The 22,865-nt window shown below is 41.8% G+C and overlaps 3 protein-coding genes across 3 annotated transcripts; 1 reads left to right on the top strand and 2 right to left on the bottom strand.

The window, feature by feature from the left end:
- The first annotated feature begins 3,761 nt into the window (after nt 1–3,761).
- LOC102707275 (cycloartenol synthase) lies at nt 3,762–11,872 on the top strand. Its single transcript, XM_006646808.3, has 18 exons — nt 3,762–4,059; nt 5,285–5,470; nt 5,651–5,740; nt 5,819–6,013; nt 6,107–6,191; nt 6,332–6,498; nt 7,045–7,233; nt 7,892–8,005; nt 8,220–8,342; nt 8,421–8,543; nt 8,739–8,837; nt 9,597–9,653; nt 9,934–9,980; nt 10,087–10,230; nt 10,315–10,492; nt 10,855–10,935; nt 11,024–11,107; nt 11,610–11,872. The coding sequence occupies exons 1-18, from the start codon at nt 3,859–3,861 to the stop codon at nt 11,724–11,726; spliced, it is 2,280 nt and encodes a 759-aa protein (XP_006646871.2). The 5' UTR covers nt 3,762–3,858; the 3' UTR covers nt 11,727–11,872.
- Nucleotides 11,873–11,878: 6 nt separating this feature from the next.
- LOC102702257 (aspartate--tRNA ligase 2, cytoplasmic) lies at nt 11,879–15,852 on the bottom strand. Its single transcript, XM_040520393.1, is given in 10 exon segments — nt 11,879–12,141; nt 12,143–12,213; nt 12,458–12,573; nt 12,682–12,761; nt 12,910–12,963; nt 13,503–13,613; nt 13,703–13,993; nt 14,813–14,926; nt 15,026–15,139; nt 15,233–15,852. Coding segments are annotated over 10 exon segments (1,482 nt in total). The 5' UTR covers nt 15,593–15,852; the 3' UTR covers nt 11,879–11,970.
- Nucleotides 15,853–16,497: 645 nt separating this feature from the next.
- LOC102706998 (squamosa promoter-binding-like protein 3) lies at nt 16,498–21,934 on the bottom strand. The gene is made up of 7 exons (XM_006646807.3): nt 21,249–21,934; nt 21,121–21,165; nt 20,156–20,582; nt 19,133–19,846; nt 18,866–19,005; nt 18,281–18,550; nt 16,498–17,221 (listed from the first exon to the last, which is right to left on the bottom strand). The coding sequence occupies exons 4-7, from the start codon at nt 19,813–19,815 to the stop codon at nt 16,893–16,895; spliced, it is 1,422 nt and encodes a 473-aa protein (XP_006646870.1). The 5' UTR covers nt 19,816–19,846; nt 20,156–20,582; nt 21,121–21,165; nt 21,249–21,934; the 3' UTR covers nt 16,498–16,892.
- Between the last annotated feature and the right edge of the window lie 931 nt (nt 21,935–22,865).

Here is a 22,865-nt window from a genome sequence, read left to right as displayed (position 1 = left end):
GTTTTGAAGATAAACTCTCTCAATCAGTTGTTTCTGGAAAAAAGGGACATCATCCGCATGCCGTCAGGAGGGCACATTGCAGTGATTGTTGTTGTCACATCATCTTTCGGCTTATGTTTACATGCTTATAAGCTAAAATTTAAATTGTTAGCCTTAAATTTAAAATTAATTTTAAGATTTTTTTACCGAATTTTATTTTTGAGTATTGGCTATCAAGAATACATATATGAAATTTTTATTCATAAATTACTTTCGTGGTAAATATGTTGTTTGGATTTTTCTATAAACACCTAAATAATCACCCATAACAAGAACTTCTCGTGAACATTGTACAAAAGGCTTGCATATTATTATTAAGAAGAAAGGTATATATCTTGTGGCCAATGATGCACAACAGTGAGCGTGTGTCCTTACTGCGACTCTCTCATGGCAGCACAGTGAACCTGTTACCTGTCAATGCTGCTGGAAGCTGGATAGAGCTTTCAACCGCCTTCAATGCTTGGCATGGCAACTCGCAACGGCGCCGTTTTAGGGGTTGTTTGGTGAAATAAAATATATCATACGTTTCACTAGAGGTTGGAAGCAGTTTTTGGATATTGAATGAAAAACGAATTTCATATCTCATCTAGAAACCACGAGACGGATCTTTTGAGCCTAATTAATTCGTCATTAGCGTATGTGGGTTACTATAGCACTTATAGTTAATCATGGACTAATTAGGCTCAAAAGATTTGTCTCACGATTTCTCACATAATTATGCAATTAGTTTTTCGTTTTATCTATATTTAATATTCTATTTATATGTTCAAAGATTCGATGTGATGTTTTTGGGGGAAAAATTTAGGAACTACAGACGGCCTTATTTGCTGGCTTGAGCTCCCATTCTTTTCATAGCATTATTATTCTGCCAAACTCTCCAATTCTGTACTATACATGTCTGTGATCATGCACTAGAGGTGTAGTTGCCTTGCTCTTATCTTTTTGCTCTTGAAGGACAAAATAAATAGCATATTTATAAACAGAAAATAATTTATGAATAGAAATTTTATATATGTGTTTTAGCGATCCAAAAGTCAAGGGTAAAAAATAAACTACGATTAAAACCCCCAAAATTAACTCTAAATTTAAAATTAAAAATTAAAAATTTGTCTTATAAGTTATAAGCATAAGTAAAATCAAAAGGACAGGGGTGTCAGTGTTCTAAAGCATTATAAAACCGTAGGAAACATGTGCATGATCGATAATGCCTTCGTTTCAAAATATAAGCATCTTTTAACCTTGTTCATTTTAGAAGTTCAACTGAGTTGATCCACCGTGTGCAAAAGGAGACGGGTCATTATACATGATTAATTACGTATTAATTATTATAAACTTAAAAATAGATTTATTTTGTGAAATAAACTTTTGTATATAAAATTTTAAAAATTTTAATGTTTAACGATTCGGAAAGCATGGTGATCATTCAATGAGTCAGGTTGAACGGGAGTATGGGACCCATGTGGTTTAGCAAAGGTTTAGCAAAGGTCAAGGTTCAGATGGAAAAAACAACTACAATACCCTTTTAATATAAATGAGATAAACTTTAGTTGGAGTTAGGAGGATGGTCCGGATAAAATGATGGAAAAATTATAAGAGAAATGACGCTTGTCTTTTGTTTTATAACTCCACATTTTGAATGCCCGAATTGCTGAACATAGGGAGTACTCCCGCCGTCCCAGATTACAGGGGACTTTGATTTTCTGCAATTTAAAAAATCTAAAAGTATTATTTATTTTATTTATTATTTTTTTATTATTAAAAATAGTTTAAGTATTACTTATAAATTTTTATATTTATACTAAATTTTTAAATAAGATGTATAAGTGAATAGTCAGATTCACATACAATATGCACAGCTCAATACGCAACCATTTACGACACTGATTGATGGAAAACCCCATTAGTTGTCCAATCAAAAGTCTCTGTTCACTCTTGATATTTTTTTATCGTTGATATCATAATCATATGAATATGCATATTTGAAGACATGTTTGTGAAATACTCGTAAATTGTTTAGCTCATTCAGTACAACTATTTATAATTAATATATGTTTCTCAATAGTAGATACACCACCGAGTACTTCATGTCCACTGTTCGTCCATTCTAAAATATAAACATCTCTAATTTGTGTAACAAATACACCAAGGATAAGCAAAACTATTACAGTTTAGTCTTTCTCAGTTATTAAATTTTAAATTTATTTAATAAATTTATTAATTCTTCTTTTAAATAACTAATTAGCTGTAAATATATGAATTTATGTGCTTCGAAATCAGTGCTAAAATTAATTATATTTGACATAATTTAGAATCTTTATAAATATATTCCAAAACGGAAGCCCAGGTTTGTTTTATGAGGAATACTAAACCACGGGATACCGTGTGAGAGAACATTAACGGTATTAGGTCACATCGTTTCACAGTTGTAACTGTTTATAAGCTAAAATTTAAATTTTAGAACTTAATTTTATACTTGATTTTGTGGTTTTTTCTTTGTTTTACGTATTTCGCTTTTGAGTCACAATGGAATGTATATAAAAGTTTTACCTGTAAATTATTTTTTTTACAAAAATACTTTTTTGCTTATTCGTCTAAAATGCGAAACGATGTGAGCTATCAATCCGATCCCACGTAGCATCTCATGCATTTTCTTCCATGTAAACACATATTTCCCTGGCTCCTCATGCCTGGGACTGCCGCATGTGTAGGTATTTGGTTGTAATTTTGGTTGCACTGCTAGGGAAGTTGGGTCATCCATGATTGCATGTTTCAACTAGGCTAGTTACCAAACTATCGAAGAGAGGAAGGAATGTTTCATATATAGAGAAACAAACTTTTTGACATAAATATATGAATCGAAAGCTCCTGCGTCGCGTGCTTGGTGTTGGTGTTGGTCACTTTTGTACTTTTGCTTATGATTATAAACTAAAATCTGATTTTTAACTTTAAATTTGAAGTTGATTTCCATTCAATCGAGCATTGACCGGATGCTTGTAATGGTTAACAACGTTCAGCGAGGGTGGAGCCGGGGGCGTCGTACCTATCCTTAGGAGCAAGCGAGGTAAGGCAGTTCATGAGGTAGGTGAGATCGACGACATCTCGGACTAGAAAATGGGCTGCGGCAGGAGGAAGTACGATGTGCCAAGTTTCGGCGGATCGTTCGGCCTGAACGACCCCGGCCTTAGCTGCAACAGATGTGCACGACGGTAATGAAAATATTATCCATGTATCATACATAATACATGTGAGGTACCATGTTACTTGGGAGATACTATATTAACCGAGCATGGTATATTGATGTATCATACATGATACATGTGAGTTACTGTATTATTAGACAAGATAACGTGCCTAGAGTTTATCCCGCCTAAGTTTATCCCGTTATCTTATCGATACACAGTAGTTTAGCATCCCCTTCTTTTATATTATATTTATATTATATACGGAAAAAACAAGACTTTCCGGATCAGATCATCAGACGGACCTCGCCTCCTGCAGCCGGCTGCCGGCGTGGTCTCCCCCATGGTGGGCCCAAGCTGTCAGGCCACGTCACAACCAACCCCAAGGAGTGGGGCCCATCCTGTCAGTGACCCAGCTAGGCATCAGCTCCACGCGAGTGGGGCCCAATCAAGAGCCGAGCCAAAACCCCCGCGACGAGTCCAGCCTGTGCTGTGCGTCGTGTCGTGTGCGTGCCGTGCCGCCGCGCCGTATTATATAGCGGGGAATCTCGTGCTCCGCGCATCATCCGATCGATTCGCTCGCCGCCGCCGCCGCAGCTGATCGGTTGGTTGATCGGCGGCGAGGAGGAGGAGGGGGAGGATGTGGCGGCTGAGGGTGGCGGAGGGCGGGGGAGACCCGTGGCTGCGCACGAAGAACGGCCACGTGGGGCGCCAGGTCTGGGAGTTCGACCCCGCCGCGGACGACCCCGAGGAGCTCGCCGCCGTCGAGGACGCGCGCCGGGGGTTCGCCGCCCGCCGCCACGAGTTCAAGCACAGCGCCGACCTCCTCATGCGCATCCAGGTGAAATGCCGCCACCCGCCTGTAGCTCCACTCCGCAGTCTGCTTCCTCCTCGTCTCTCAGTTTGCTCTGTGCCCGGGGGGATGGGAAGCGCATCTCCGCTCGGGGTTTCTCGTGGGTGGAAGGGATAGCCGCCGCAGCAGGAGACGTCAGGGTCGGGGCCCGTCGCGTCGCTGCCCGCCGGCAGGAAGCTTTCAATGCGGCGATGAGCTCGAGCCGCTGCCGCTGCGGTGTTGCTGTCTCGGATACAGTTCGTTTTGGATTAACGCGCGATGAGCTGAGTTGGTCTCTGCCAACTTGCGCGTTATTTTCTCCCTGGGAGAATTCCCAGTGGATGCAAGCGTGCGATCTGTTCCCGATTACCCTCCCCTTTCACTGTACCCCTGTTTGCTTGTGTTAGTGGTGTATTTTGATGTGGATTCCGCGTCCAATTCCAGCCATACAGTTCGAGGTTGCGGTGCAAAATTGATGACAGTTGACTATATTTTGCTAGTATATAGAAATGATGCGCTATCCATGTCAATTAGTAGCAGTACTGGCATGCCAGTACAACTAGCATGCCCTGCAAGACCAAATTGTCGCCTAACATTGGTGAATTTTTATTTTTGTTATCATTGTCCTGTCTGTGTTTCATTGTTCCCTGACCCAAGAGAGCCCTGCATCCAAACTGTTTGTTTGTTGATGCTGGTTTGCTTATACACCGAGTAGTTTGGACATAAATTTGGGGCTCTAATAAATTTGGTGATCTGGAGTACCATGTGGGTTCTTGTGGGGACGGAAAAGGAAACCGCTGCGGGGATAGAGTTAAGGAGATGATGGGGATACGCCTTAACTCGAAGTACCTTTTGATGTGCAGTGCCCGGTGGGCTAGAGCGGGTTGCCTCTGACTAGGGGTTGTCATGTTTTTAGCTTCTTAAGGACTCTAGGATGCAGAGAAATTTGTACTTTTTACTCCACTTCACATCATGTCTAATAGTAACATCTACATGTGCAAGCAGTAAAAAAGAGAGATAAACTGTTTATGCTTGGAGGTAACTTACTGGCATGACGATTTTGTAGACTGGGTCTTTCTTGTAGACGCACAATGTTGTGCTGAATATTTCTCTATTAACTTCCGTTTGACTTGTTCTGAATTCTATTTATTAACTCTGAAATTAGTGTCCTTTTCACTAGTCAACACACAATGCTATCCCAGATACCTAAGTATTTCTTTTGTACATTTTGCAGTTTGCTAAAGCAAACCCTCTTAAGCTGGACCTTCCAGCTATCAAGCTAGAGGAGCATGAAGCTGTTACAGGCGAAGCTGTATTGTCCTCTTTGAAAAGGGCAATTGCCCGTTATTCTACTTTTCAAGCACATGATGGACACTGGCCTGGGGATTATGGTGGCCCCATGTTCCTTATGCCAGGATTGGTACTCTTCTAACTCACCTCAAGTTGTCTATCTGTATATCCAGCACTAACTTGGTTACTCACTAAAAGAATTGAACCATAGAATTTCTTTTTAGTTACTCGTAAATCTTGTCCTACATGAAAAGAAGTGCTCTGTGCTGTTTGCTATGTGGGAAATAACTATATTTCCCATTTTGCTCAGATTATAACATTGTACGTGAGTGGAGCACTGAACACTGCTTTGTCATCTGAACATCAGAAGGAGATGCGACGGTATCTCTACAATCATCAGGTAAGGATCTAATTACAAATTGTAAACAATCTTGAAATATGTAAAAGCAATGTCTGGCTTGTGTGTGTTTAAGTATAGAATGAAGATGGAGGATGGGGTTTGCACATTGAGGGCCACAGCACCATGTTTGGCTCAGCCTTGACATATGTTTCGTTGAGATTGCTTGGGGAGGGGCCAGATAGCGGTGATGGGGCTATGGAGAAAGGCCGAAAATGGATTTTAGACCATGGGGGAGCAACTTATATAACATCATGGGGCAAGTTTTGGCTTTCGGTAGGGAATTAACATCTCCTCTTACTGTATATTAACTGCTACAATAACCAATCCCCCTGGTTTTCCAATGTAATAACTTCCTAATCATGTAAGGTACTTGGTGTATTTGACTGGTCTGGCAACAACCCAGTGCCACCAGAAATATGGTTGCTGCCATATTGCCTGCCAATTCATCCAGGTTGTGTCCCCCACACTAAGGTTTTTTACTTTTTCTATCGAATAATGATAATATATCCATTACTTTGCTTGCTCTGGATTTCATGATTACATCATGATATTAATTTATTCCTTGCTGATATGTTTTATAATTCTGTGAAGGACGCATGTGGTGTCATTGCCGGATGGTTTATTTGCCTATGTGCTACATTTATGGAAAGAGGTTTTCAGGACCAGTTACACCAATTGTGTTGGAATTAAGAAAGGAACTCTATGAAGTACCCTACAGTGAAGTTGATTGGGACAAGGCTCGCAATCAATGTGCTAAGGTTTGTTCATTATACTTAATGTTTTGATGTATTCATGCGTATGGGAAAAAAATGTTGACAATATGGTAAAAGATTATCTTATGAGACGAGTCATTGAAAAAATCATTAACATATTGTCATCTTACATCGAACACATTTTCAATGCAAAAAACCATGCCTCTTTTGAATAATATTCCATATGTTTCAAAAAAACTGAAGAAAAAACAGAAACGAACATGGCCTCAATCATCATAACTGAACAATTTAAAATTTAGAAGTGACCTAACTTTAAATGTTAGGCAGTGATGTCCCCTGGTAGAGTACAAGTCAATGGTTGAAATCATATCTTTGACTCGTAGTCTGATGATCCTTTGCAGTTAAGCTCCTTAAGCTGCAGGTATTGCTTATATGCATCCTCAGATATTAACTGTTATTGTGCATGGTTTGTAAAGTTATTTTAGTAAGCCTAAAAGTTTACATATTTATCCTATGTATCTCACTTTATCACATTTTGTCTAATAAGATCTGCATTTTTCTTGCTGAATTTTCTTTTTTTTTGTATTGCAGGAAGATCTGTACTATCCACATCCATTCGTACAGGATGTGTTATGGGCCACTCTCCACAAATTTGTTGAGCCAGTTATGTTGCGTTGGCCTGGGAGCAAATTGAGGGAGAAAGCCTTGGACACTGTCATGCAGCATATTCATTATGAAGATGAGAACACCCGATATATCTGCATTGGTCCAGTAAACAAGGTAAACTGATGACTATGATTGCTTATTGGTTTGTTGCAAAAGGAAGTGTATTGCTCTTCTCTTTTTCTTTTTCCTGCGAGCATCAAAAAAATAATTCCATTATATGGGTACACACTTTAAATTTTTGAATTTGATCAGAACACGTGTCCAACTTACGAATAGAGGGAAACTGTCATAATTACTGTGTTTCACAGCATTCTCCTTCAAATTTTCACCTGTTTTTTTTCGTGGTTTACTATTTTATTGTATTGATGATGGCTCCGTGCACCACCCTTTTTTTGGTGGCCACCACAAACTACCTGCTCCAAGCTGCCTATGTAGATTAATTATATCAGCTACACTACCTAATCTCAACTTGCAAGTTCACTGTTGTTCTTCTGCCTCTGCTCTATACGCACAAAATATTGCTTTTGTTTGTGAAACATGAACACTTCTGCCAAAAGAATCCCTATATAGGTACTGAATAGGCATTATTTTAAATGATTCACTAAACCTCAGCCTATGAGTTTATTTTTGTTTCTTCCTCAGGTAGCTATGAGATGTCAACAAAATCGGAAGACTAGTCTTGATGCTTTAATATCTGGATTGAACTGCTCAGTCATGTCAGGCCGTGCCACATTGTGCTATTGTTATTCAAATATACTCTTTCTCTATTCAGGTATTAAATATGCTTGCTTGCTGGATTGAAGATCCAAACTCAGAGTCATTCAAACTCCACATCCCGAGAGTCCATGATTACCTGTGGATTGCTGAAGATGGCATGAAAATGCAGGTCAGCCTTTTTCTTTACATAACCAACAAGAAAATCAATAACTTTGACATGAGTGACCTATTGAACAAGTGTTCTGTACTGTCTCTTAATGCCATTGGAAAATTGTTTTGGCATTATTTCTGCCTATGAAGTCTTTAGCGTAATTTTAAAGAAGTGTGCATCGGTGTGTTTTGTTTGCTTTAACTATAACAGATTCTGTTTTTGGTCATTATAGGGTTATAATGGAAGCCAGTTGTGGGACACAGCTTTCACAGTTCAAGCTATAGTGGCTACAGGCCTCATTGAAGAATTTGGCCCTACTCTTAAGCTAGCACATGACTACATAAAGAAAACCCAGGTGCATACATCATGCATATTACTTATACCAATCAATGCTTACCATTTCCCTACTTACCTGTGACTTTTCTCCTGAAAGGTTATTGATGACTGCCCAGGAGATCTTAGTCAATGGTACCGCCACATATCTAAAGGTGCATGGCCCTTTTCTACTGCTGATCATGGTTGGCCTATATCAGATTGCACTGCAGAAGGACTTAAGGTAAATTTTATCTTTCAATTTTGAGGAACTATTGTTCTTCCAGCATATATAAACTCTCTGATATGCATGAGAAATAGAACCATTGTAAATTCTCGTCTGTAAAGTTTGGTCTGTCCCGTGGCACTCATCTGCAGTACTGCAGGTATTCTTGACATTGTAATAGCTTAACTGTTCTTTGTTTTGTTTTACTGTTAGGCCTCACTGTTGCTATCGAAGATTTCTCCAGATATCGTCGGTGAAGCAGTGGAAGTTAATAGACTGTATGATTCTGTCAATTGTCTGATGTCATACATGGTAAGTTTGGTCACTTTCCATATTTAAGGTTGATTGTAGAGCCCTATATCTTTTAATAGTTCATGTCACATGAATAGTAAGTCTTAAAGTATAAAAATTTTGATATTTCATGGAGCAGCAATTTAGTAAGTATCTATATGTATGTCTATCTTCTAAGTGCTCCATTTGCATCCACAACAAGGACAGAGAAGATGTGCCTTGTCTCTTTCTTAAGCAAATTGTATTTCTGGAGGATACTGAAACAAACAAAAACTGTTTTGCTTCTCAACCTTGATTAATATGCATTAGAAACTTAGAATTTTTGGGATCTTCTTTTCAGTTGATAATTAAAATTTAGGAAGTGTGTTAAATTGAATCTGCAAGTAACCTTATGTATGAAAAGGCATCCTTCAGATTTTAGTTTTATGCTTATCAAAACTTTACAGCATGACTGTAAAGTTTCTCTAATATATCAGTTTAATGTCTGAGGAAAGAATTGCTAATGCATGCAGCCTTTGTTGGCACCGAGCATTCAATTTTGATGGCTGCTCTACTTGACTCTTCACTAGGATAAGATACATTTTACAATAGAAATACAACGAACTAGATTTGTTGAAGTACCACATACAATCATTTCTTCAAATGTTACGTTTTGAAGTTCCACAAAGCTTTGTCGCCAATAGTTCTCCCATTCTTTTGTGTATTTAATTGGCGTTTTAAATATATCACATGCATGTTCCTTTCAGAGGAACCTTGCCTTACAAATCCTTTTATTCACAGAATGATAATGGTGGTTTTGCAACATATGAACTCACAAGGTCTTATGCATGGCTGGAGGTGAGTAGTTACCTTCTTTTGAGGATCATACCCCTCTCATTTGTTGTTGTCTAGGCAAGCAGTGCTGCAAATCAAAAGATGGCATCTAATAGAATGTTAATCGTTCTTGTAATCTTGTTCAATAAAATAAAGATTTTTTGAACTCTTTGATTAGATGATTTCTTGTATGAAAAGGATAATTAAACATTGGCAATAATGTTTTATATTTCGATTTCGGAACATCCTTCCATGTGACTGTTGACTGTTTCATCAATATTGTAACGCATTATGAACTTTTCAGCTTATCAATCCAGCTGAGACCTTTGGGGATATTGTGATTGATTATCCGTAAGACACAACAACCCATTCATTGTCCTCTTTTCTTGCTTTGCCATGTAAAAAGTGATATGATCTTTCTTTCCATCTCTCTTTTGTATGTCTATAAAATTTGTAGGTATGTGGAATGTACTTCAGCAGCAATTCAGGCCCTCACAGCATTTAAAAAGCTCTACCCTGGGCACCGGAGGACTGAAATAGATAGCTGTATCAGCAAAGCTGCTAGCTTTATTGACAGTATTCAAAAAAGTGATGGTTCATGGTTAGTATAAGGACTTTATGTTAAATAGTAAGAATATTACATGCCTATGATTCTCTACATTGTTCTCTCTGTATTTTCCAACAGGTATGGTTCTTGGGCTGTTTGTTTTACCTATGGCACATGGTTTGGTGTGAAGGGGTTAGTTGCTGCTGGTAGGACATTCAAAAGCAGTCCTGCAATCAGAAAGGCATGCGACTTTCTGTTATCCAAAGAGCTTCCTTCTGGAGGCTGGGGAGAAAGCTATTTGTCATCTCAAGATCAGGTAACTTCATTTCTATCAAATTTGTACGATCTAACTATCCTTTCCTTTTTTTTATATGATATAGTTTCAATCCTGTTTGGATTGCATCCATCTATTATGATGTGCATAACCATGTGCTCTGATCAATATTATCTGTTGTTTGGGATAAATGATCCAAAATATGTTATATATACAAGATGGGTTGCCCAAATACCCACTCACTGACTGCTGACCACTATTTAGAAAATTGCATTTTGGTTGAATTAATATGTTGGACATTGTCTGGCACATAAGACAGCACTTGAAAGTTGTGTTGTCTTGATTCTTAGTTTGCATAGCTTTTGTGTTTTGCTTTAACCAGCTTTTGCCTTGCACTCAATTAGGTTTACACCAATCTCGAAGGGAAGCAAGTTCATGCAGTGAATACTGGTTGGGCTATGCTGGCTCTAATCGATGCAGGACAGGTTTGTTACCTTTTATATGTGTATGGTTGACTAGATTTCGTAAGAAGCTACATGTCCATATTCGTGATGGCACTATTCTCTTATACAGGCTGAGAGAGATCCAATGCCGCTGCATCGAGGAGCGAAGGTTTTGATCAACTTACAGGGGGAGGATGGTGAATTCCCTCAGCAAGTAAGTCCTAATTGATCCATATAAATTTAATCCATCGCATGGGTTAATGACCAAGGTTTCTCTAGAAAGAAAAAATGAACATGCATTTGTTTGCAGGGTTTTAAATTGGTTGTTTTTTAAAATAACATTTGAGAGAAGTTTCTATGGGCAGAAGTAGAATCGCAGAAATATAAGGTTTAGGCATTGACAAGCAATATAATCTAAACTAATTGAGTTAGGGCTTTCCGTTGGTTGGCGCGTTTCTCATCGTTAGCCTATTTTAGGCAGCATTTTATTATCTTTGTACCAAGCGGTCGACCATAAATCCAAAGTTGCTTGGGAAATTTCCTGAAGTAACATTGCCCAACTTAGTTTAAAAAGACCTTTGATTTGATGGTAGGCGAACGCACATTGCTTCACCTGATATTGAGCAATGTGCAGACGGAATAGTTATCGTTTTTCCTTCACTACACTATTTACCACTATCCGAAGATGCTGAATAACATTGTACCGCATATAACAGGAGATCATTGGTGTCTTCAACAAAAACTGCATGATCAGTTACTCCGAGTACAGAAACATCTTCCCCATCTGGGCCCTCGGGGAGTACCGTCGCCGAGTCTTGGCCGTAGAGAAGTAGTCAGCACGACAAATGTGGATTTGTATCGGCGTCAAATAATGTCAGCTAGGTTCCTGTGAATGTGATGCTCCAATAACGTGGGTGGCTATATGTATTCCGTGTTAGTTGATGATTGCAGCGTAGTTAACTAGAGATGCATTTCAACATGAATGGATTCATGGGTCCAGTATTTGTGTTGATGTAGAAATTTCTTGCCACTGAAACTGAAAAAATGCATACGAGACGGTCAGACAGACAGAGAGGTTCAGGGGGTCAGCCTCCTGGGGTCGCGTGGGAAGAGCGACGCCTTCCTGATGTTGCCGAGGCCGCAGAAGAGCGTCACCACCCTCTCCAGCCCCACGCCGAACCCTCCGTGCGGCGGCGCGCCGTACCCGAACGACTCCACGTACGCGGCGATGCTGCCCACGTCGACCCCCCCTCGCCGCCGCCTGCTTCGTCAGGACCTCCGGGACGTGCACCCTCTGTGCTCCCGAGATGATCTCCTCCCCTGTTGGGATAAGGTCGTTGACATGGATTTTGTTTGTGTTTTTAAAAGAAAAGGGTAAACAACGTATTTACAAACGAAAAGGAATTTACGAATAAGACTTTTATATAAGTGTTCATAACGATCTAAAAAGTTAAGGATGTAAAATAAACTTCAGTAAAAAAATCTTAAAGCCAATTTTAAATTTAAGGTTGAAAATTTAAATTTTGACTTATAAGTATAAGAAAAACTAAAAAATATGTGTTACCTCGGACGAACACGTCGAAGGAGTTGCTGTAGCGAGGGTCGTCGGAGCAGGGCATGGTGTAGAACGGCCTCACCGCCGACGGGTACCGGCAGAGCATGTAAAAGTCAGTGTCGAACCTGCGGTTGCAGAACAGCAGGTAAGATCGATCGACAGAGCTAACAACTGCAGTAATGCCCACCAGCAAAGCTGGCACTGCACTTCAGGTGAGATGAGGAAAAGCTTACTTGGCCTGAACCAGCTCACCCAGCTTCCTTTCAGCCTCTGTTTTGAGGTCTCCCATGTCCTCCACATGGACCCCGGCTTCCTGTCACAAAGGTCAGCTGGATTTGTTCGATATGGCATCGCAAATTCACAACACACTAGCTGAATCAGTTTCAGCTCCTCGCTGATGGCAAGGAGAGAGGACAGAACGGAGTTGTTCGTGTGCAGTTGAGAGGATAGACGAGACGCACCTTGAGCATCCGGATGCCTTCGTCATAGTCAATGCGCAGTGTCTTCGGTAAGTACTGCGAGAATTAATCCGATGTGAGGTTAATTCTTCTGTAAGTTAGCATCGCATTATGCTATTACATCTACAATGGTTGATAACTATACAGAAACGAATAAGCCCGTCAGTCTGAACAAACTGAAAACATCACGGCCTCCTTCCGATATGAATTCATCTTTCTAGTTTAAATTTAAAAGATAAAATTATTTTCAGATAGAGAAGTATATCAGTTTTGGAGTTAGGATCGATTGATCAGTTTCCTTCTAGTAATACAACAAAAAACTCCAATAGTATTTTCGGGAAAACCCACCGTTTAAGTAGTTTGGCTGAGATTTTCAGCTAGTCAACTCCTCCATTTTCCGTAAATACGTGCATTTCGTGCAAAATAAATAAATATATAAATATATATAAGTTTCTTTAAAACAAATAAATTTATTTTGAAAATTAAAATAAGTAATACTTAAAATTAGTGATACGCTAATCATCAATCTCGTTTCACGTGCCACGTATCAACTCAGCGTGGTGAATCAGACGAGAAGTTACGATAAACTTGCTTACCTTCAAAGGTTTAAATGGATACTGCCTGTGAATAGCCTCTAATTCCTTGGCGCAGTTCTTGTTCAGATGATCGAACATAGCAACGAACAGCCTATCCACAACATCACAAACCTGGCGGCTCACAAGAGAAGAACGCATCACTGTTCATGCAGCTGCATCACTTGACACAGAGACAAAACAGCAGAGCTAAGCTAGATTACCTCGGAGTAATGGTCTTTGATTGCCATCTCCATGTCGAGGCCAACGAACTCACACAGATGGCGGTGCGTGTTGGAGTCCTCTGCCCTGAACACGGGGCCAACCTCGAAGACGCGCTCGAACCCGCCGCAGATTGCCGTCTGCTTGTGGAGCTGGGGCGACTGCGCCAGGCACGCAGGCTGCCCGTTGTAGTCCAGCTTGAACACCGCCGCGCCGCCTTCGCTGGCCCCGCCGAGCAGCTTCGGCGTGTGGATGCCAACGAAACCTTCCGACAGCAACACCTTCCTGAAGATCTGCACAGTGCAGAGTGATCGTCAGGTCACAACCTTGTGGTGTGATACCAACCAGGGTTCGCCATATCACGATAATAGTACAATTATCGTGCTAATCGGTCATATCTCCGGGTCACGATTACAGAAAACTGTTGTTTGATTCGGTAAATATCACGAGAATTCAAAATTTTTGGAAGAAAAATAGAAAAAATATCATGGAGATATATCATGATAATCATGACGTACAGTACATCAAGACAATCGTGCAGTCTTGCACAAAACCGCAATTATCAATATTGCAAAAACCGCTGCGATTATCATCCCAAATACCGCGATTATCGATTTCACTAAAACCGCGGCGATAATCGCTACAAACTGCGTGATTATTGTGCCATACCGCACGGTGTTCCCTTCAAAACTGCGATGATTTTATTCAAAAATTTCAAATTCAAATTCAAATCCATATGATTTTTGTGCGATTATTGCGCTACCGTGGAAGAGCGGTTCCGGTCCCCTCCACAATAAACGGAACCCTGATACCAACAGTTTCTGAAGATTTTTATCTCATCTTTTCGCTTCTGCTTGTTAAATTTAAATTTTTAACCTTAAATTTGAAATTGATGTTTGGGGGTTTTCATTGAAAATTTATTTTCTATCTTGGTTTTTAGATCGCTAAAAATACGTAAATAAAAGTTTTATTTCAGAATTATTTTTCATTTGCAAATATGTCGTCTATAACCCTTCTTTCGCCAATTCGGCTCCGGGATGTTTCTTTTGCCAAACTGGTGCCTGAATATTTCTGCAAGATTCATCATGTGTTCAATTTGCAGCAAATCTTACGTTTTCAACTTCGCATTGAACACGGAAAATCGCCTGGTTTGCAGGTGTGCGCAGGTCGATCACTCGGTAGTCGAGGCGCTTGTCCTGCCCAACATGAACGAGCTGCTCGCCGGCCTGTCCATGCAGTGCAATGCAACACAGCAGTCAAGCGCACAGTGAGAGCTGTAATGGAGATGAATTTGCCAAGATCAATGGATGGACAGGGAAGCTTACAGCCTTGGCCCTCGCGACATCTTCCTCGCTTCGCGCCGCGTCGTCCACGCTGATGGGCAGGTTCGGGGTCGCTCTGCTGATGCAGTAGAGCTTCTTCACTTGGATCTCCACCCCCTGCGAGGTTGCTGCCGTCAGTGGAGACGATCGGTGGCGGGAGGTAAAAAGAAAAATGGTAGCGATCAGTGAGAGGGGCAAAACGTCGAACACCTGCTGCGTGGTGCCGCGGACGGGCTCCCGCGGCAGCGAGACGACGCCGGCGACGTCCACCACCGACTCCCGGCTCAGCCCCGCGGCGAAGCGCGCCGTCGCGGCGTCGCCCACGACGCACTGCGCGGTGGACGACCCCTGCCGCAGCACGAGGAACGCGACGCGCCGCCCCACGGCGCGCACCGCGTGGGCCGCGCCCCGCACGCGCACGGCGGCGCCGGCCATCCCGGGCCCCAGCGCCGCCACGTCTGCCCAGCCGTAGCCGGGGGCACCGAACAGCTCCCCGCCGGTGACGTCGCCGTAGCCAGCGTCGGCCTCCTCCGGCCGCGGATCGCCGTGGCTCTCGTCGCCGGTGGACATGGTGATTCCGATGCGAATTAAACTAAGACCTGGCCGCCGGAGTGATCGCCCCAACTAATCCCGCTTTTGTCCACGCCGCCGGTCCTCGACCAAACTAATCATCTCATCCAAAGTCGCAATAGAAAATTCCCATGGTGGGGTGGCTGCCATGGGAGAAGCGGAGGAAGCTTCGTCGCACTGAGCCGCCGAGCGGCTCGTCGCCGGCCGCCGCCGCTGTTGCGGCAGGTCTCCGCCCGTCCCCGTCGTTGGGTCGCCGACGAGAGCGGCGGCTGCCGGACTCGGACCAGTTTAGCGCGGACACGTGTTTCCATTTCAGGCATTCAGGCCCGGCCCACTAAGGCCCAACTAGCCCGCAGCCCACAGCGCAGTATTTGGGTTGCATAGAGGAGCAGATCTGTGATACTAAGGCCCGTTTAGTGTGGCTTCACCTCTTCTAGAGCATGAGATCAGCATCACTAAAATAGGAGTGAAGTGGGCTGAAGTGACTAAAAAAATAACGGCTTCGTATTTTCGATGTTTTCGTCGACTGAGAGACCTACGGTGACTTCATTAATCTCGAAGATCTGTCATCGGTCTTCGGAGGTGCTCGTAGGGGTAGAGTTTACGTGGTGCGTTGTGATGTGTAATCTTTTTTAGAAAAATAACTAGAGTAGTGGAGCAGATTCGAGCCACTCCGGACTCTACTCCCAGAGTTAAATTAGGATTTTGAGCCCTACCAAACAAAAACTAACAATCTAGGTTCTGTTCTTTTGGTGTCAAAAGATTATCTAATTTTTTATAACTATTTAATAACACAACTGAAAGTTTAACTATTACAAAATTAAAAATCTACTCTAGAAAAATGAGATGTAAACTTCTGTATAGATTTTTTTAAAAAAAACACATACTGTTTAGTAGTTTGGGAGGCATGCACACAAAATTTATGGAATAATATAGTAAAAGAACGCAGCCCTAAAACCATGATCATTTGCTGAAGCAAGTCTGGTACAAAGTATCACCAGAATGAATTATTCAAACATACGATTTAGTGACAGTGACTAATGGAACGACTAAAGTTAAAGGTTCTGGTTTCATGGCAGCACCACATACAGACAAGAGTACAGCACCACAGGTGATCAACTCAAGTTCAAGTTTCTTGATTGCCTTTTATTCTTCACAACACCAGCAGGGGGTAGTGGTAGGTAACCTCTAGGCAGGGAACATCAAGAAAGCAGCAGTTTCTTTGGGACTTCAGATAGCAGAAACCATGTTAGATTGCGCAACAAAGCACAGATGAGGGGGCTAAAAGAAGCATCTTAATTCAGTTCATCTGATCATACTGGGAGCTGCCATAAGGAGGAGGCTTTGGGAGCTGGAGCTGCTGTGGCGTGGCGTCGTCGTCGCTGCCAAGGCGGTCGAAAACCTGGAACTGCGCCTGCTGATCGAGGGACAGGCATCCTTGCCAGATAGCCGGGGATGATGGCATCATGACAGGGTTGGAGGTGCCGGCAATGGCGGCGACACTAGGGTGCATCTGAGAACCTGGCTGGAGGTTTGAAGCACCCACTGAATTGATTGACAGAAGAGAGAGAGCACGCTCGAAGTCCGGGCCTCCAGCGGAGCTGGAAGCCGCAGCAGAAGCTTCCATGCCTGAAAAATGAGTGAAAGTAGGGATGGATGTAAGTTTGATGCTCATAAATAACCAGAAAAAATGCATAGGAGTGCTTTGTCAGACATTTGAAGGCCATGACCACCAGATATGTGCTGAGCCACTGTACACTCAATTATCACTTACACAGTTAGGTGCTGGGCATTCTGGTGCATAAGAGTTGAGCCAAGCATAATTTCCATAGGTGTGTGGAACTAGCCACAAATGAAGCATGGTATCTTCCTCCAATAACACGAGAAAACGCAAAGGCTTTTGGTGATGGTAGTATATTCCACAGAACATAAGAGAGCTTCAAATCAACCATGATATTGATATATACCACTCACCTTACACACATCATTACAAGTTGTCCTACGTTGCAAGCAGTGGGGTCTGGACAATTGTTTTCACATGTTGTAGGCTTGTAGATTTGTTGCCACATTATTGTGAACTGACTTAAGGTTAAAGCGTCAGCAATTTGAGGATGGTGACAGCTCTGCTAAAACGGATGAGCTTCATGGAAAAGATTGTGGTATGTGGACATTTTCTGTGGCTCAACAGTAGTACATTTAAAGGCTAGCAAGAATCTGACGCATACAAAAAATGATTTTAATCAGAAGTCACTAGCAAAGAGAACATGGAGAAGAATGTAGCCTGACAATCAGTTTCCCATGTTATTAAAATGAATAACACACATCTAGTCATGGGACGAACTTATCTAATGAAATGATACAGCTATGTCCTAAGTGCAGAAAGTTCCATACCATTTTAGTAACTTCAACCAACCCCATTATCTATATAAGAACTTCAAACGAGCACCAATTATCAGCTAAAATCTAGAAGAGAACTCCAAGTATTATATAAAATGGCTCCTAGGACTTCATAGGTACATCCATCTCTGCTCTTTTACTCATGAAGAATTGTTGTGAGAACAGTTTTTATGCAAGTGAAAGACCTCCCAAACCATATTATTATTTTCTCATCTTTTGCTTTTAGTGTGTTACCATCTCGCTTTTTTCTTTCGGAAAGTTCATTCATGGATAGCTAGACAAACAAAATACCTTGGTTAAGGACCTTCACGTTGGTTTCCTTGAATGCCATGAGGCCATCAAAACTATGATGTGCTCCATGTGGCAGTACATTGCTCGGCGCCTGCTGATTAGATACATGTGTCCCATCAACACCTGCAGTTCTTGTTGGCTTTGACCAAGGAGCTTTTGTTACTGTAAATTTGAAGCCTCCTGGTACTGGATCCCAAGAAGAATTTGCACAGCTTCCCATCTGACCATAAGGAGCTTGACCATACAGAAGACCTGTCTGTTGCCTTGCATCTGCTTAGGACGGTCACAAGAATTCCAGTACTAAGTTAAACAGATGTAACAAGAAAAGAAATAGCTTGCTTATTATTAAAGTTAAAGCCGCTTTCATACAACTTACGGGTACACCAAATTTAATGTGAATTTCTAGAAAATTTAGCTAATGCTTGCTCAAATGCTTAATAAGTTCTATGCTCCAATTCATTAATCGTTCGGAGTAACTATGCAGAGTGAGTTTTCTTTCTGTGGTATTATGTGGATAAATAACTCACAAAACTGATTAAATGAGCTTAAATTTCACAAAATTATAAGGCAAATAGAACTTATTACCACCATAAAGTATTGTAGAGAGCCTTGATGAGCTTAATGAAATTGCTTCTGGTTGCGGCTTCCGTCTGCGGGCATTGTGGTCATTGAGGCGCCTGCGACAGCTTCGTTTTTTCTGGTCAAACTCAGTTAAACCGTGAAACCTACAAAAACAGCAGAAGTTCAAAGAAAAGAACTAAATAAGAATATTTCTCCTCTGCCTTCAAGGGTGGCAAAATAAGGAATTTAAGAGAAAAACCAAACAACGTATTTGGTTGCCAAGCATCTGACCGGCTACACTGTTGGCAAAAGCGTCGCTCCAGACCAGCAACAACAACTTTGGGAGCCTTGCTATGAGGTTCGCAGACTCTGTGCTTTCGATGGTAAGTTTTAGCAGAAGAGAGATCAACATTGCAACCTTCAACTTGACAGTATGGATTTGGAGCGTTCTGCTGAGCCACCTTCGCCTTCTTGGCCAGACCAGGAGATGGGGTTGCCGCGCTCACACCCGATGGGGAACTCTTGACATTCTGCCCTCCACAGACATCTTCAAAATATGTTCTCTTGCCAAGCTTCAGTCCAATTAAGGGCTCTGCACGGCTGGCTGCTACCACCGATGATCGAGAAGTTCCAGTGTCATCAACTTTGCACTTACCTTTGCCCATGTTCTTGCCAGGCTCTTCAACAGATGCAAAATTCAGCTCTATGGTTTTTCCCACTTTGGAGGGAGAACCAGTCGACACGGACATGGAACTCTTGGATGAACCATACCCAATCTCTGAGCTAGAGGAGAAAGTACCACCAGAAGAATGGGCCGATTCATGACCTATATCAACCCCAACAACTGCAAGTTTTGATTCAGCATGCATCACATTCTTGGGATTGTCGTTGGTGTTGTTTCCTGTCGGTGGCATATTTTCCCAATCCCACAAAACTGAGCTCTTCTGATTCCAGTCCATCCCAAAAGAGCACATGCCAATCACAGATCCCGGCTGCTGCTCCAACCTTTGAATCAGCCAAATGCAAGATGATTAGGGCAAAGAAAAAATAAAGAAAGAAAATATAAACCATCTGAGATTTGCAGAAACTAGGACAGATTTATGGCATAGCTGAGCACTCAACTGTGCATCATTGAAGTTTGAGAGAGAGGTGCTACCAGAGCATCAATGAATGTCATTTATGAACACTAGCTTGGCTTTATCAGGGGAATCATCAATCATGGCAAGAACAGCACCATCATTTCAGATGCAAGAAAGGCAAAGCAGAAAGCACAACCACCTCAACAGGGGGAGAGGAGGAGGTAGAGTGAAGTACCTTCCCTTGCTTCCCTCCCAGAGAAAAGGAGCACAGCAGATTCCTGAATTCCTCCTCCTTGGGATATCTTCTTTTTTTTGTCAATCAGCAGCAGTAGCAGCCTGGATAACCATGGAGCTCCACTGATCCGGCGAGCCGATCTGGAGATGGCGGCGCATCCAGCCAGAGAAGCAGCCTCACTGGAAGCATTTAAGCTTGGCCACAGCACTGCCTTCTCCTCAGTCCCATATCTGGCTTTCTGAGATCTTATATGCTACACCTCTCTCAAGGCTCTCCCTAACCTTGAAGACCACAATATCAACCAGTCCAGTGCTGGACCCTACACACCATAACATGAGAACCACCCCCAATTACAAGCTCAAACCATTCACAGTTTCACACCACCAAAAAACTACCTCAAGGCTGCATTGTTTCCTCCATGTTAGCACTGCAATGGTGGCAGCAGCATATGCAAATTAGGCCTTGTTTAGTTCCCAAAATTTTTTTCCAAAAACATCACATTAAATTTTTGAACATCTAAATAAAGCATTAAACGTAGATGAACCAAAAAACTATTTGCACAGTTATAGAAGAAATCTTGAGACGAATCTTTTGAGCCTAATTAGCCCATGATTAGCTATAAGTGCTACAGTAACCAACATGTGCTAATGATGGATTAATTAGGCTCAAAAGATTTGTCTCGCGGTTTTTAGGCTAGCCGTGAAATTCGTTTTTTCATTTGTGTCCAAAAACCCCTTCCGACATCTGATCAAACATTTGACGTGACACTTCTTCCAAAAATTTTCTCAATCTAATTACCACGAGAGAGGGGGCAGGAAAAAGAACCTATACCAAGTCAAGTCAAGTAGCTTCTTTCTTTTCTGTGGGGCACAAAGAAACCTACTAGCAAATAAAGTTTTTTTCACCTACAGGGGACAAAGAACCACTCCTACTACTCCTCATGCATGTGAAATCAAGATTCTCACCTCTTTTTCCACAGGAATCTGTGTCTTCTTGGAGAACTATTTTTCCTGGCAAGCAGTGGTGGAAAATGAGGACCTTAAAACCAAAAGACAAGAAAGAAAAGCAACTAGATAAGAAAGACAAGACTCACAATAATCCAACACAGAGAAGATGGCCTCTCTCTCTGTGCCCCCACCTGAGCCTGAAATGAACAGGAGGTACCAAAGAGGGATGCCAAGTGGGTGTCCTGCCTCCTTGCACTGTCATACACAGCAACTAGGGCACATGTGCTTCACTGGCACACCCAACAGGGCTCAAGCTACTCTCTAGTTTACTGTTAATGCTGCAACAACAGCTCTGCTTACTGTTGGTATGGCCACTCTTACCACACTTCCCGTACTCACTACTCAGTATTGGAGTAGTCTAGTACTCATACAAAAGAAGGAAATCTCCTGTAAGAAAAAGGCACAGCCTTTTTTATGTGGTGGAGTGGAATTCAGAATTCAATCAGATCACCTTCTCAGGGAAAGAGTAGGACACCTCCCTGTAGTCTGCAGTCTGCACACTTCAAGAAGTGAGTGTCAAGTATGAGTGAAACCACAGTTGCCCAAGCTCACCTGGATGGAATTTCATTACATAATTGGTGCATGCAAATGCCTCTCCCTGATCCTTTTTCTCTGCTCCGTGTGAGTGTGACACTCAGCTTCTGTTCTTCTAGGCCATCTTTACATAGGACCAAAAGTCGCAGTGGCTGCCTTTGGGTGGTTGTGCTTAGGTGGTGCTCCCTTTGCTTAGCATTAGTGCACTTTTGATGTGACACTGATGGCTGCAACTGCAAAAATTGGAGGTCATCTTTTGGCTTTCTAAAGGGCAAACCATATTTGCAAACAAAAAATAATTTATAAATAAAACTTGTATATACGTGTTTATAGCAATCAATGTTAGAAAATAAACTACGATGAACACTGGTTAGTTCATAGCGATCTAAAATACCTTAAAATCAACTTTAAATTTAAGTTTAAAAATTCGAATATTGGCTTATAAGCATAATTAAAAGCCAAAAGATGGGTGTGATTATGAACAATGGTCAGTTGTTAAATCAGGTAAGGCATGTGTTAATATCAGCTATATCAAGTGGACATTGATCATGTATTCATGTTGGCTACTTGTTATGAAGAGTGTAACGTTCCCCGATGCTTTCTGCTTAAAAACAAAGATCAATCAGCATAGATACCACTTGAAAGTAGCAAAAAATGATTTCTTAATACTCATTGGGGGTGTAAAAGTATGGTTTCTGTGATCCCCAACAAGCGGTAGGGAAGTAGGGAGTTGTGGAGGCAATCTACACCACGTCTTTTCATTACATTATTATAAACATAAAATTGTGCCCGGTGATGTAAGGAATCAAACAAACGAAAATCTCCAAATTGCAAGAAAAATTATGAGCATTCCTCCACAGAAATATGTAAGAATGCATGCGAGTGTACCATTTCAGAGATACGGAGTAGGAGGATTGCTAATAACCAAGTAGATTCATCAGAAACCGGCCAGATTTGCGTGAACTTAGCCGCAAATTTCACACAGAAACGGTGTAGAATGGACTAATCTTCGAGAGGAGGAGACGATCCTTGAATTGGATAACCTAGATTCGCTGAGTTTAAGGTGCATCTAGAAGCAGGATTAAGGCGGAGGCCGACTCCGGCGATGGCCGGAGCCCACTCCCCGCCGTCGGAGGTCACGCCATACCCACGGCGACGTCGGACTCGAG

Source organism: Oryza brachyantha, chromosome 2, assembly GCF_000231095.2.
Source record: "Oryza brachyantha chromosome 2, ObraRS2, whole genome shotgun sequence".
Classification (NCBI taxonomy): Eukaryota; Viridiplantae; Streptophyta; class Magnoliopsida; order Poales; family Poaceae; genus Oryza; species Oryza brachyantha.
This window is presented reverse-complemented; position numbering and strand designations above follow the sequence as displayed.